Source organism: Vicia villosa, linkage group LG2 (genome assembly GCF_029867415.1).
Source record: "Vicia villosa cultivar HV-30 ecotype Madison, WI linkage group LG2, Vvil1.0, whole genome shotgun sequence".
Classification (NCBI taxonomy): domain Eukaryota; kingdom Viridiplantae; phylum Streptophyta; class Magnoliopsida; order Fabales; family Fabaceae; genus Vicia; species Vicia villosa.
Window position 1 is genome coordinate 154,503,607 of NC_081181.1, and position 14,871 is coordinate 154,518,477.

The 14,871-nt window shown below is 29.4% G+C and overlaps 1 protein-coding gene and 1 pseudogene across 1 annotated transcript; both read left to right on the forward strand.

The window, feature by feature from the left end:
• Positions 1 to 10,650: 10,650 nt before the first annotated feature.
• On the forward strand, positions 10,651 to 12,008 carry LOC131647131 (uncharacterized protein At2g34160-like). The gene is made up of 5 exons (XM_058917046.1): positions 10,651 to 10,834; positions 11,034 to 11,082; positions 11,446 to 11,508; positions 11,603 to 11,670; positions 11,770 to 12,008. The coding sequence occupies exons 1-5, from the start codon at positions 10,688 to 10,690 to the stop codon at positions 11,830 to 11,832; spliced, it is 390 nt and encodes a 129-aa protein (XP_058773029.1). The 5' UTR covers positions 10,651 to 10,687; the 3' UTR covers positions 11,833 to 12,008.
• Positions 12,009 to 12,497: 489 nt separating this feature from the next.
• On the forward strand, positions 12,498 to 13,625 carry LOC131650386 (GRAS family protein RAD1-like; annotated as a pseudogene).
• Positions 13,626 to 14,871: the final 1,246 nt, after the last annotated feature.

Sequence of the window (14,871 nt, forward strand, 5' to 3'; positions counted from 1 at the left end):
ACATTATTTTTTAGATATTAGTTAATTTTTCCAAACCTAAAATTTATAACAGCTTCCCGTCAAATATCAGTTTTAAATCCTTCTTATTATATCATATTGAAATTTTTTACAAACCTACAATATATGACAGCTCCCCGTCAAATTTCAATTCTAAATGAATATCTACACTCCATGGTATCTTGAAATTTCCGTTCTAAATGAATATTTTTTCTAACTTTTTTGTTTAGGAAAATTTCATAATAGAAGATTAACATTGACATAGTTACAAATATATGTTATTAATATTCACCAACTTTTAAACATTGATTTGTAGTTATAATAATATTCAAAACAGCAGCAAGAAAAATATTTAAAAGATGGATATTAGAATGAACTGTATACAACTGATATCTCATAGATACGTTTACATCTACTCGTGAATCCAAATGAATTAACAAAACTCAGTTGAATCCAGATGACTTAATTGTAAAACTACATATTTGAATAAAATCATTTTTCCAATTCAAATAACATTATTTTTTTAGATATTAGTTAATTTTTCCAAACCTAAAATTTATAACAGCTTCCCGTCAAATATCAGTTTTAAATCCTTCTTATTATATCATATTTAAATTTTTTACAAACCTACAATATATGACAGCTCCCCGTCAAATTTCAGTTCTAAATGAATATCTACACTCCATGGTATCTTGAAATTTCGGTTCTAAATGAATATTTTTTCTAACTTTTTTATTTAGGAGAATTTCATAATAGAAGATTAACATTGACATAGTTACAAATATATGTTAATAATATTCACCAACTTTTAAGCATTGATTTATAGTTATAATAATATTTATTATTTAAAACAGCAGCAAGAAAAATATTTAAAAGATGAATATTAGAATGAACAGTATACAACTGATATCTCATAGATACGTTTACATCTACTCGTGAATCCAAATGAATTAACAAAACTCAGTTGAATCCAGATGACTTAATTGTAAAACTACATATTTGAATAAAATCATTTTTCCAATTCAAATAACATTATTTTTTAGATATTAGTTAATTTTTCCAAACCTAAAATTTATAACAGCTTCCCGTCAAATACCAGTTTTAAATCCTTCTTATTATATCATATTTAAATTTTTTATAAACCTGCAATATATGACAGCTCCCCGTCAAATTTCAGTTCTAAATGAATATCTACACTCCATGGTATCTTGAATTTTCGGTTCTAAATGAATATTTTTTCTAACTTTTTTGTTTAGGAGAATTTCATAATAGAAGTTTAACTCTACAAAATTTATAAAATTTTAAAATTTCAAAATTATTTGATATTTCATTAAATAATTTTAAATAAAAATATAATAAATTTTTAAAATAATATAACTAATAAAAATAATTTAAATTTATATAAAATTTAGTATGCTTGATAATAATATATAATGAGAATATTTAAAAATTAAATTAATTGTTTATAAAACTCCAATTTAAAAAAAATCAATTTTGATATTGTAATGAAAAAACAAATGATAATTATGATTAATAATAAAAGACAACATTGACTATTATGATTAATAAAAGAATAAAATTATTAAGTGTTGCACAATGCAAATTTCCTTGGTAAATTGGTATGGACAAAAATTAAATTAAATTTTGTTGCAAATAAAACTCCAAATTTTTTTAAAAAAACTCAATTTTGATATTGTAATAAAAAAATAAATAATTATTATGATTAATAATAAAAGACAACATTAATTATTATGAATAATATAAGAATAAAATTCTTAAGTTTTTCACAAGGCAAATTTCCTTAGTAAATTGGTATTGTCACAAAAGTCATAAAGTGATCATTTTCTGCACAATGAAAAAGTATAACGTGTGAAATTTATTTTACACTATAATCAAAAGACATAAAGTGATTTAGTCTCCTAATAATGATTTAACGTTTCAATTTTCAAAATTAAAAAAATTAATATTTTTGAAATTATAATTTATTGGATAATTATTGTTTATTTAAATTTGAAAATTAGAGTTGATTTTAAATTATTGTTTATTTAAATTTGAAAGTTGCAGTTGGTTTTAATTTATTTTATTATATAAACGCTAAAAATGTTGTGAACGTTTCAATTTTCTAATTTTTGTCTATTTATTAAACAATTGTTGTCTATTTAAATTTTGTTTATTGAAATTTATTATAATTTTTAAAATGTAATAATTTTATAGTGAAACTCGTATATCATTATTAAAAGATAACATATTTTAAGCTAACAAATAATATTTTATTATATTATAAAATCGGAAAAAAATATGATTGACAAACATTACACTTTTCCTTTTTATAAATATATTTGACTAAAAATCCTATAATATGAAAATTAAAATTATCTGTTTTATTTATTAATTAATAAACATTATAAAATAAAACATACTATAATTACATAAAATGTAACTGGTTTAATAAGAAAATTAAAATTTATAATAATTGAGTAGATTTAATGAATTAAATCATAGAATACTTTTTTAAATATGTTTTATTTAGTTAGATTATTAAGAAATAAAAAAGTTATTGGTATTAAATTAAAATGACAATTTGGTCATTAATTATTAATTTGATTTTATAAGCAAATTCATAAAATAGTATAAATTAAATTTCGATTAGATCAATCAAAATAATTTATTATATTTATTATCACTTACTTTAAATTGGATCAACACTATACTTAATAAAAAAGAATAGAGTAACACTTATTTTAGTTTATCATAGAACAAATTTTATTTTTTTTATAAAAAATTTTGTTTGAAATTTTTTATAATAAATCAATTAATTTTTTTTTTTATAATTTAGTATATTTATAACTAAAAAAACTTTCAATCTTTAATTACCATTATATATATTTCGAAGATAAAAAAAATATGTTAATTTTTATAATTTAATATTTTACTGTTGGCATCAACAATAATTTATAAAATGGTCCATTAATTGAGGCCAAAATATTTAAAATATATGGTAATGTTTTTAATTTAAATGTGTTTCATATTCTTATTAGTTTTCTCATAAAAATCTATAACTTAAAAAAAATCTTTTATTTCAAAATAGAATCTTTTAACTTGTTTACTGGCAAAAAAAACAATCACACTAAATAAAGAAGTAATAAATTGTAATTAAGATTAAATAATAATTTAATCATTATTATTGTAGTTATATCATTTAATTGCGTTTAAGAGACAATGGCTTGAATCATATCAAGCTGCAAAACGTAAAATTAACCGTGGGAAATTAGAACGGATTAATTTAAACCTCCAACATCATATATTAACAAAAAAAACACCCTAATATTTATACATTTGAATCAAGCAAAATGTTGAATCAAGCAAAATGAGTTCCAAGTGTTGTTTGTCGGGGGAACTTGTCATAGTACACATATGTTTACAACGAACAACAATTTTTCACAAATCCTTTTAGACCGGTTACAAAATCTTTATTAAAATGGACACAGAAAATCAAAATATGAAAATGAAGAAGAATTGGAGAATGAAGAAGGAGTGAAAGAGTAAGGGTTTAGAATGGTTCTATATAAGGTAGAGAATGGATATGGGAAGTTGTGATATCTTGTAATATCAAAATAGTCTATTGTAATATCAATATAGTCTATTCAAATATAAATCAATTAAATAAAAAATAGTGTATAAAATTGTGATAGATTGACACATCAGCAAAATTAAATGTCAAATGAATATGGTAATAGCATAGTGTTGATTAGTCTATTATACCCTTGAAATAAGAAAAATTATAACATTTAATTAAAAGATTAGACTTGGAATTTCCAAGTACTTTACTTTTAATAGATTGATAATAGAAATTAATAATAAAACATTAATATATATTAAAATAAATATATTTCATAATCGAAATATTTATAAATATATTATTAAATTTAAATTATTTATTATTATAATATTTTTAAATATTAATAGTAATTATAATATTTTTTAATATATATTAATCTTTTATTATTATTTTTAATATTTAATTATAATATTTAAATTTAATGTTTATTATTGTCATACGGTAGTTGAATCTCTTTTCCACTATGTAAATTAAGATTTGATTAATCTTTCTCTTATTTTTAAATTAAAAATATGCTTACTGTTATGATTCTTAAAATTGATAAACCTTGAGTTTGTTTTTTTATTTTAGACATATATCTCCAGTGTTGTTTACAATAATATCTCTGTAATTGTTACCAAAATTAAGATATATTTAAATGATATAATATTAGTCTAATGTTGTTCTAAGACGTAGCATTAATAATATTATTGCATATAAAGAAATGAATTACTTCACGTCAAAAATGAAAGACGGTAAGTTGTTTATGTCTATTAAGTTATATCTTTGAGAAAACGTGTGATAGACTTAACTAAAATTTCATCGAAAATTTTATTGAAGGAGGATAAATTTTCACATAAACTTATTCAAGTAATTCATCTCTTATCTATAAAATTATATTGAAATGAAAGAGAAAATATAACATTTTATTCCCTCAAAAGGTATAAGGTAAAAAGATTTTCCATCTTCTTATTCAAAAGTCACGGTAAGAACGCTCGGTAAGCAGAAGCTAACATTAGTAGCTTTAGAAATTTACGGTGCAAAAGACTTTAAATTAGAAATGGCGGTGATTCACCTAGTTATCAAACACACATGAAAACTAATGTATGAATGTAAAATTTCTCATTCTTTTTGCTTTCCATTTGCACAAGCTTCTATAGAACAAGTTGATTGTGTTATCAAATGTTCAAATATTTTCTGCTAAGCGTCTAAGAAAATGATTAGCGTCTAAGAAAATGATTAGCAGAAATGTTGATATATCATCTTTGTGGAGATACTTTACAACATAATGATTTCTCTCAAATTCCATGTTACTAGTATGGGTAAGTCTTTTGGAGAAAACATAGCAACTCAAAGATCCATCACACCACATTTTACCGAAAAAATCTAGCAGATTTTAAGTGTGTAGAAGATAAGTTTTTTAATAAGCAAAGATATTATATTAGAAAGGAGCATAAGGGTGCCCAACCCAATACAAATAAAAAACAAACAATTGACCAACCAACACAAAACAGAAAAACTAATCAAAGCAAGAAATCAGATTTTCACACTAATCCATCCAACAACTCGCCTTGTTAAACTTACTTAAGGCCCCTAGCCACTTGCAAGAGAGAAATTTTATCATCACTAACATGTCAAACTTGCTTAAGATCTCTCCATTGAATAAAATTACATTCCTACAACTCTAAATGACCCAACAAATGGCAAAACCAAACATCCAATTGAGCTTAAGCTGAAAACTTGAGGAAGTTTTTCTACTAAGCTCCCTTAAAAGAATAAAAAATGACTCCGTCTCCAAAACATCCTCCACTCCCAACCACTTACAAGTTCTACTCTAAATGATTTTACTAATCTCACAATTAAAAAACAAGTGATCAACATCCTCAAAACTATGAAGACAAAGGGGACAAATCAAATTGAGAATTCTTTCAATAACTCCTCGTCTAGCTAGCTCAACCTTAGTTAGTAGTTTGTTAATCAAAAGTCTTCACCCAAAAATTAAAACTTTACTAGGAGCTTTAGACTTCCATAAAAGACAATAAATCACTCTTCAAATCCGAATCTAAAACGAGCCTCGAAATAGACAACTCAAGCATCCTCAAGTAACTAGATTTGACCACAAAACCGTTAACGTTTCCCCCAAACAAACGCATATGACACACTGTGAACTGAATGGATTGCACACGTAATCAGCTGCAATTCCTCCGCCGTTTTTGCATCTGCAGGTGGCAGTGGCAGACCCGACAACATCCGATGAAGGTCCCAACTCTATGAATTCTCGATCCAACCACCACAATCAGCAACCTTCAGACTAAAATTCCTAGCAATCAATAAAAGGGATGGGAATTGCGAACATGAGGCTATCGGACCAATCTAACGAAGGCGCCAAAAGTCAATAGTCTTGTTGTCGCTAAGCTTGCAAGAAATAGCTGATGAGAACCAGTTTCTTGAGTAGCTTCCAAAGCTTCACCCACCGAACAAATATCTCTCCACCACAAGAAGGAATTTGAAAGGTAATGAGATGAAGAATCACTCAATATTTTTTTGTCGTATGTCCATACCTTCAAGAAAGTAAGTTAGACCAAACACGATATTTCTCTGAGAGAATGTGTCATTTCCACTTGCTAAGAAAGGCCAAATTAAACTTTTCACAATTTAAACCCCAATGCCTCCTTCTTTCTTCGATAAGTACACATTGGACCAACTAACCCAATTTATTCTATTGATATCTTCTGAACCACCCCATAAAAAAGCTCTTTGCAAACTTATAATGTCCTTTGGTGTCTTATAAAAAGGGAAGAGAAAAATTGGAATGTTCGCCAAAATCACATTCTTGAGAAGCACCCTACCACCAATAGATAAATGCCCATTCTGCCACACCGATAGTCTCCTTCTAATCTTGTTAACCAAAGGATGTGGCACCTCCTTTCGACGAGGATTGACTCCTATAGGAGCCCAAAAACACAAATAGTGAAGATCCAATATCACAATCTGATCTTACCGAGCAGATCAGATGGCCAGCAACAAAGAAGGCTTGGAATCCGGAACGGTCGAGAGGGAAAAAAATGGTTGTACCTGCAAGGCACTCAGATGCCAAAGTAAATATGTGTTCAACAAGGTACAAGAAAGTGAGAGGTTTTGGGGGTAAGAAAAAGATTACCTTGCCCTCTGAGGTTAGAGGGCTATTTATAGGATTGTCCCAAGCGAAATTGGCTCTGCTTTGCAAGGCGTGAATCTAGATGACGCGTGAGCTGGGTGCTACCGGGCACGAGGCTCTCTCGTGCTCGGTTACGTCTGGTGTTTGCCTGCAGCGGACTGGGGGAGGCTGTCGTGTATGTGTCCAAAGTGCCTTGGGCCGAAGGCTGGATTGGCCCAATATGAGTGATTGGGACGGTCCAGAACACAATCTAAAAAGGAAGAAGTTGCTTGTATCAAGTCATTAGAGAGATTGCAGCAATGAATTTTAATTTTAAACAAATTCACTCTAAGACTAGATACTAATTCAAAGCCTCTAGGAAACGCTTTAATGCTCCACAAATTATTCTACTATCCACCACCTATCAAAATCGTATCATTGGCAAATTGTAAAAAATCAAAATGATTCACATTATCAAAATGAAATCCTTGATACTCACCTAAAGACATGGCCTTTTCCATCATCCTTTCTAGACCTTGAGCCATTATCAAAAAGAGGAAAGGGGATAGAGGATCCCCCTAACGTAAACCTCTAGAAACTATGAAATCTTTGGTTGGACTCTCATTCACTAGAATAAACATAGATCTACTAAACATTAACCCTTCAATCCATCCCAACCACTTAGATCCAAACCCTATTCTTCTCATCATAGATCTAAGGAAATTCCAAGACACACAATTATAAGCTTTCTCATAGTATACCTTCACTAACATGTAGCTTCTCTTCTTTCTCTTAGAAAAATCCATAACTCGTTAATAACCAAAAAACCATTAACCAAATGTCTCTTGGGAAGGAACAACGTTTTACCAATGGAAATCAACCTAGCAATCACTTTCTTTAATCTCGAAGCAAACATCTTAGCAAGAAGTTTGTAAAGACTCCCGATAAGGCATATGAACCTATAATCATCCAAGCATTGAGGATTGCTCGATTATGGAATGAGTGCGATAAATGAGGAAGTAACTGCTTTAGGTAACACCAGGTTGGAATAGAATTCATCAGCAAATCTTACCAAGTCAACATTCACACTGTCCCAACAAGATTTGAAGAAGCCCAAATCAAAACCATCCGGCCCAAGCTTTTCTTACCATCACAAGACTAAATAACGTCCTTAATTTCATCAATCGAGAAAAGGGACTTTCATCGATAAACTTTTCTCTCCATAAAAATTATTGAAAGCAATCCCCGAAAGGATAGACCTACAATAATTTGTCTCTTGTAATCTTGATTTAAAGTGATTCAACACCTCCATCTTGACCTCTTCCATTTGATCCACCCAACCTCTAGGATTAGAAATCCCTAACAAATTCTTTCTCCTATAGTTTGACTTCATTGCCTTGTAAAAGAACTTAGATTTAGAATCCTCTTTTGCAACCCATTTATGCTTCGATTTTTGCCAAAATATATTTTCGCTAACATGAAATGAGTTCCACACCTTGGACGAAGCCACCGACCATTTAATAGCCAAATCTTCCATGCTTAGTATCAAATCACTCGCCACCACAAAAAGCAAAGCATTCAATTCCTTCAATGTTGAATCCACCTCCAAGACCAAGACTTCAAACACATTTTTGTTCCAATATCTAAGACCCCCTTTAAGCATTTTAAGCTTTTCTTTAATTACAAACGAAGCTTTACCCTTCACACCATAAGTCTTCCACTTTTTATCAATGAACGACAAAAACTCTGATGATGAGCACAACCATTGAAATTTTTTAAAGGTTCCGGACCCTGGTTAACCTCATTCCCTTTGATCTTAATTAGACAGCGATCAGAGAAATATCTTCTACCTACCATTTGACCTCTTATCTTCCATTTAGCAATCAACCCCTCTGTAAGAAGAAATTTATTTATTATGCTCATAACACTACCATTCAAATTAAACTAAGTGAATTTTTTACCCTGCACCTGATCATCGATCAAATTCATATTCTTTAAAAAAATCAATCATCTCCCCTCTATTTAAGTTGGGAGTAATCCCCTTCTCTCACTTTCCTTCTTGACCGAGTTGAAGTCACCACCAACACCCACTCCCCTATAAGAAACATACTCTTACACACCCTAAGATATGCCCAACATTTCTTCTTGTTGCGAGACAAGCGAGAGGAGTGAACATTCACCAAATAAAATAAAATGCCCTTCCATCTAACAGTAATACCAAAAAAAAACTCCACCCACAAAACTTAAAAATGAGTTCAAGAAAGACATTCTTCTACAATGTAAGTAAGCCACTAACGTTTGAGTCTAACAAAAATAATAATTCTCACTAAATTATTTATAAGCCCTACTTCGGGTTACCACATGTAGATAAATCATATTTGATATTGCTTTGATTTAGAGAATTGAGACATCTTTTCACTCTTTCATTGATCGAAACATTCATATACTTATAATTTATATAGATGAGTTCAATTGAGATATCTTTGCACTTTTTCATTGATCAATACATTCATACTTATAATTTATATAAATAAGTTTAATTTATATGCTATTCAATTTCATGCAGGAGTAACTAATTCTAACATTTTGTTAAATACTCCATTTATTTCTAAATAATTATCGTAATAGGGAAAAAATATTTGTTTTAAAATAAATGTCATTCTCACTTTTTAATATATAAATGATTGTTATTTTTTCAATTACGTCATTTAATTATTACTCTATACACTACTTCCAACATATTAATAAGGTTAATTTATTAAAAGTGCAATATCTTATGACAATATTATTATATTTCTTAATATATGTACAAAAACCTTAAACGACAATCATTTTCAAACGGAGTTACTTACAACGCAAACTATTTCATAACAACCTCTAACAATTTTTTAGGTGAAAGAGTAAGCTTTGGGCTTTCATGGACCGAATAGTTTGGGCCTACATATATATTTTAAAGGGATTGTTCAATACACCCTATAACTTACTCATATACCCTAGCAAAACTCTAAAATTATTATTCCCTCCGTTTTTTATTATAAGTCATTTTAAAAAAAAACTGTATTTAAATATAAGTCATTTAAAATTTCAATAAATAATTAATATTATTTTTCCAATTATATCCTTAAATATTTACTATTCTCTCTCCTTTCAATTAAGTAAATTTATCTTTCATATGTTATTAATGAAAGACAATTTTATAAAAAGCTTCATTATTTTTCATTTTCATATAATAATAATTATTTTTTTTAATATGTGTAAAAAGAGTCTAAAACCAGTTATAATAAAAATCTTAGGTAATGTTAGAATTCCAATTTTAAAATTTGGACGTGTTAAATATAGTTAATAACCTCTTCACCATACTGGGTTACACAAAATTCCATTTATCAGTCAACCACACACTTGATTCATTTATTTTTAAAGTTTAATTCAATATGTATAGTCCTAATAAACTCAATTTACACACTCCCAGTTATCAAATTAATATAACATCTAACTGGACCGAATTAATACACTGATCCATATGCTACAATTAAATAAAATAACTTACATAAATACCTACTAAAAACATGTTTAACTATGAAATTACTTTTAATTAAAACAAAAAAAAAACAGAAAAAAAAAACGAAAAAATAAGAATAGAGAAACGAAAGTGAACTACTGATACCAAAAATAATTACAAAATTAAATTTTAAAAGATAAAATAAAAAAAATACTCCCGTACTAAAACGAAATGGTTGAGAAGTGACACGAAAATCGAGACTGAATTCAGTTTTGACTAACAGAAAACGGTTACACAGAAAGGACACGCGTCATTTTTTTATTGGTGAGCAGTCACTATATAAGAGTGCTCGTAGAGTCTTAGCATCCATTTCTTACTATAGAAGCTTTTGAATTTTGAGAGTAATAGCAAACTGCGAAATTTCCCGCGCTCAGAGAAACTCAGAGATCGAAGAAAAATGGAAGCGATTGTACTGCTAACAACAACCGGTGAGATGAAGAACATCAAGGTCAACAATGGCGAGGTGGAGAAAGAGAAGAAGATCTTCCGCATTCAAGTTTCCAAAACCAAGAAACCACTCTTCTTCTACCTCAATCTCGCTAAGGTATGAACTAATTGCAGCGCTTGTTATTATTTTTCTCTAATCTTGTTATTGATTTTGTATTCAATCGTTTTTCTTGATTTCGTTTTTTTCATTGATAATTATTCTTTAATCTGGTTTTTGATTTTGTATTCAATCGTTTTTCTTGATTACGTTATTTTTTCATCGATGATTATTGATCTTGTATTTTTTTCTGATGCAGAAACAATTGAAGACTGACAATGATGTTGAGCTCTGTGCACTTGGAACCGGTAGAATTTTCTTTAATCTTTTACTTTCTTTTAATTTACAGATATAGGTAGATTCTGATTAGGTTCAATAGGAAATTTATCTAACTTAGAACAGTGAAGGTGTTCTTGATTATGTAGAGTGAGAAGTAGAAAATTTAGATTAAAAAATTAATTTATAGATGCGTGATCTGAGAAGTACACACTTGATTAATTTATAAAATCAATATTGATTAGGTTCAATCGAAAATTAACTCTCAAAACTGTAGGTATTGTGCATTTTTCATCTTTTATGTGATCTGAGTTTCTTGAATTTAGAACAATAATATTTCAGTATGTGATGTTAGAGATAATCACATTTAATATTGTTTTTGAATTAAATCTCAGCTATTCCAACTATAATAATCATGTCTGAGATTTTGAAGCGCAATGGATGGGCAATTCAGAAAAGTAAGATCATTTCTTTAATCATCTCTGATATTTCAATAGATCCACTCATAATTTTAAGCTTCTTTAATTACTGGAACTGGTTTTCATGATACAGGTATAGTGACATCCACTATTGAGGCTAAGGAAGACAAAGAAGGTCGAGTAGGCGCTCCAAAGGCTAAGGTTCTTCTTCTTCCATGTTTCTTGTATCTGTTTTATCACTTAATCGTTCAATCTTGTAAATTGTAATAACATGTGATTATTTGATACTTCTTTGTGCAGCTTGATATTCTGTTGGGAAAGGCTAAAAGTGTTGACCAAAGTACTGAGGGTTCAACAGAGTAGAAGAAGTAATAGGAGATGATAAAACTCTACTGCTTGTAGAGTATGTTGTAATAAATGAATTTGCAGTTTGGATATATGTTTGATGTTTTTTCAGCTTTTGGTTCAAGACTATTGCAATTTCAGTCTTGTAAACAATGTATTCCTGTATAAATGTACTACATTCTCATGGTTCATCATTTTACTGTGAAAAAGCTTTTGGAGTTAATAAATGTCCTGCAATTTGTTTAATCTGAGCGCCATTGTATAGTAGTTATTTGATACACGAATGTTAGCTTGTGGTTGTGGATGCAATTTACAATCTATAATTTCCCTTACAGATTGTAAATTATTGTTTTGTAAAACTGTTTTATAATGTTTTGGAATTCAATTTTGATTTTTTCTAATTCTAATTTTGGATTTGAAAACACACAGAAAGCCAATAGTTTTATTAATGGCACACGTGTATGTTCAACAAGAGAAGTTGCTTTGCTATAGCAATTCAACAAGAGAAGTTGACAGCGTATGTTACGTAAATCATATAATAATGCAAAGCTTGAAGTTCTCGCTTTCTTTTTCCCTATAAATACTTCTATCATTTCTAGGTACATTCTTTCAGTGCTTTGTTGAAAATCCTTAGAAAGCAAAACTATAATTAACGTGTTAGAGACATTCATTTAGAAATCATCATGTCACCTTCACTTTATTATCCTGTTACTACCTTCAAAAACGAGGTAGAATATCTTGACAATGATGAAAATCCATTAATGGGTTGTTATGCTTCTTTATATCCAAATTTGCCTATTTTGGAAAACAGAATTGTTGCCAATTGGTTGAATCAGAGTTAGTCTCTCTCTCTCTCTTAATCCTTGAACAAAACAAGAAGCAACTCTCTGGAACGACGAACCAAACACCAAAGCATTCGATTTAAGTTCAGATAACAAAACCGAAGCGTGTGATTTGCTGCAGAAGCTGTTGAAGAAGCTGCAGAAGAGAACTTCAACTATAGTAACTGTGAAGCTGAAGAAGATGGTTCATGTGCTGATGGAATGAGACTAGTTCAGCTTCTGATTGCATGTGCTGAAGCTGTAGCGTGTCGTGACAAATCACACGCTTTGGTTTTGTTATCTGAACTTAAATCGTATGCTTTGGTGTTTGGTTCGTCGTTCCAGAGAGTTACTTCTTGTTTTGTTCAAGGATTAATAGAGAGACTAACTCTGATTCAAGCAATTGGCAACAATTCTGTTGGATTGGATGGGAAATCGATGATGAACTTAATGGATGCAGCTTTAAAAGAAATGGAAGAGGCATTCAAGTTGGTTTATGAGATATGTCCACATATTCAGTTTGAACATTTTATGGCTAATTCCATAATATTGGAAGCCTTTGAGTGTGAGAGTTTTGTTCATGTGGTTGACCTAGGCATGATCACACGGACACCAATGACAAGGACTAATTCAAAGTCTCGCGAATCGATCTGGAAGCCAAGTGTTATTCATCGGCTTAGGATCACGGCGGTTGGTCTATGCGTTGCTAGAATCCAAGTCATTGGTGAAGAACTCTCAATTTACGCGAAAAAATTGGGGATTCATTTGGAATTCTCAATTGTGAAGAAGAATTTGGAGAATCTGAATTCGGTCCTTGTGGTTAACAGCATTCTTCAATTGCATTGTGTTTTTAAAGAGAGTCGTGGCGCTTTGAATTCGGTTTTACAAATGATCCACGGTCGTGCATTGCAAAAGTTGTTTACCAACTATTCATTTTTTTTCTTTTATTGTTTCTATATTGTTGGTTGGTCCTGTAATACTAGTTATTAAAAAAAAGTATTGGTTGGCAAGTGTTTGCATTTTCATATTAATTATTATAAAAAAAAAAAAACAAACTTTAAAGATAAATAAAATTAATTTTTGAAATTTCTTAGATATCTTTTTCATGTTTAAAAGAAGTGAATTTATTTTCCATATGAGTGGATCTATTAAACTTTAGGTTTAATACCATTTTTTGTTCTACATGTTAACTTCAAAGTTATTTCGGCCTCTTAATTTAAAAAGATTATATTAATTTCTTACTTCTTCAAAATGAACTATATTAGTTATTTTTGTCTAATTAGAACAAAAATGTACGATTGAATTCTGAGATTTTTTGTTGTTAATTAAACGGAAAAAAAAATTAAGTTTGAAATTTAATATTAGGCATATAGTTAGAATACATTTTTGATATAAAATTGAAATTTTGAAAAATATATTACATTTGAAAATTGATGTAGGTTATGCAAAAGCTTATTGAAACGGGTTCAATTCAAAGGTTTAATCTAGTTAGAGCGTCCATTCATTAACATACATGTGAACCCTCGTTTCTAGACACCACATAGGAGTACAACCTCCCTTTTCATCTTGATCATTGTTTTAAATTCAATGATTATATACAGTCCATGTTATACCAATCGATAATTGTTCTAACGACCTCCTCTATATAAGTGTGTCCTTGAGTCACACCCAAGTATTCTTTTTACTCACATTTGCAAAGTCTCACATCATTCAAACACCGAGTTAAGCGTTAATAATGCAAACATTTTGCATATACCACCTTTTGATCACTAGAGAACCATAATCATTCATTGTACCGCAAGCTTCATCTATGTGGTCATCTTTAACCTTTCATCTATTTTTTGGTATAGTATGGATTAATGGCGCCTCTGTTAATTGTCTCTTGATTCTCGTGAACTCTCCATCGAGTTTCTCAATATTACATTGTTGCACCACCAGAACCTTTTTCGGTTATAATTCCCATAAATGTAACCTTCTTCATTGCTACCGGTTCCATTACCTTTTCCAATGGTCGGTTCAAGTCCAAATCGCACTCGCATCATGAATAAAGATCCCCAATCAATGATTCACATCCTTCAAGACAACGTTTCACAAATTCTTTCTCATGTAAACAGAGAACCTCTACAACAACAAGACCTTCAAGCTTCAGTTGTGATTACTTGACCAATTGTTCAAGATTCTCAACTAATTCCTACATTTCAACGTCATTTTCCTCCTCCCCTTTGATCTTCAGGTC

What these genes read in the sequence shown, in the direction of transcription:
- LOC131647131 (XM_058917046.1), top strand. Translation starts at nt 10,688, where the DNA reads ATGGAAGCGATTGTACTGCTAACAACAACCGGTGAGATGAAGAACATC. An exon ending in GCTCTGTGCACTTGGAACCG is followed by an intron (nt 11,083 to 11,445) that starts GTAGAATTTTCT and finishes ATTAAATCTCAG; the next exon opens with CTATTCCAACTATAATAATC. An exon ending in TGGATGGGCAATTCAGAAAA is followed by an intron (nt 11,509 to 11,602) that starts GTAAGATCATTT and finishes TTCATGATACAG; the next exon opens with GTATAGTGACATCCACTATT.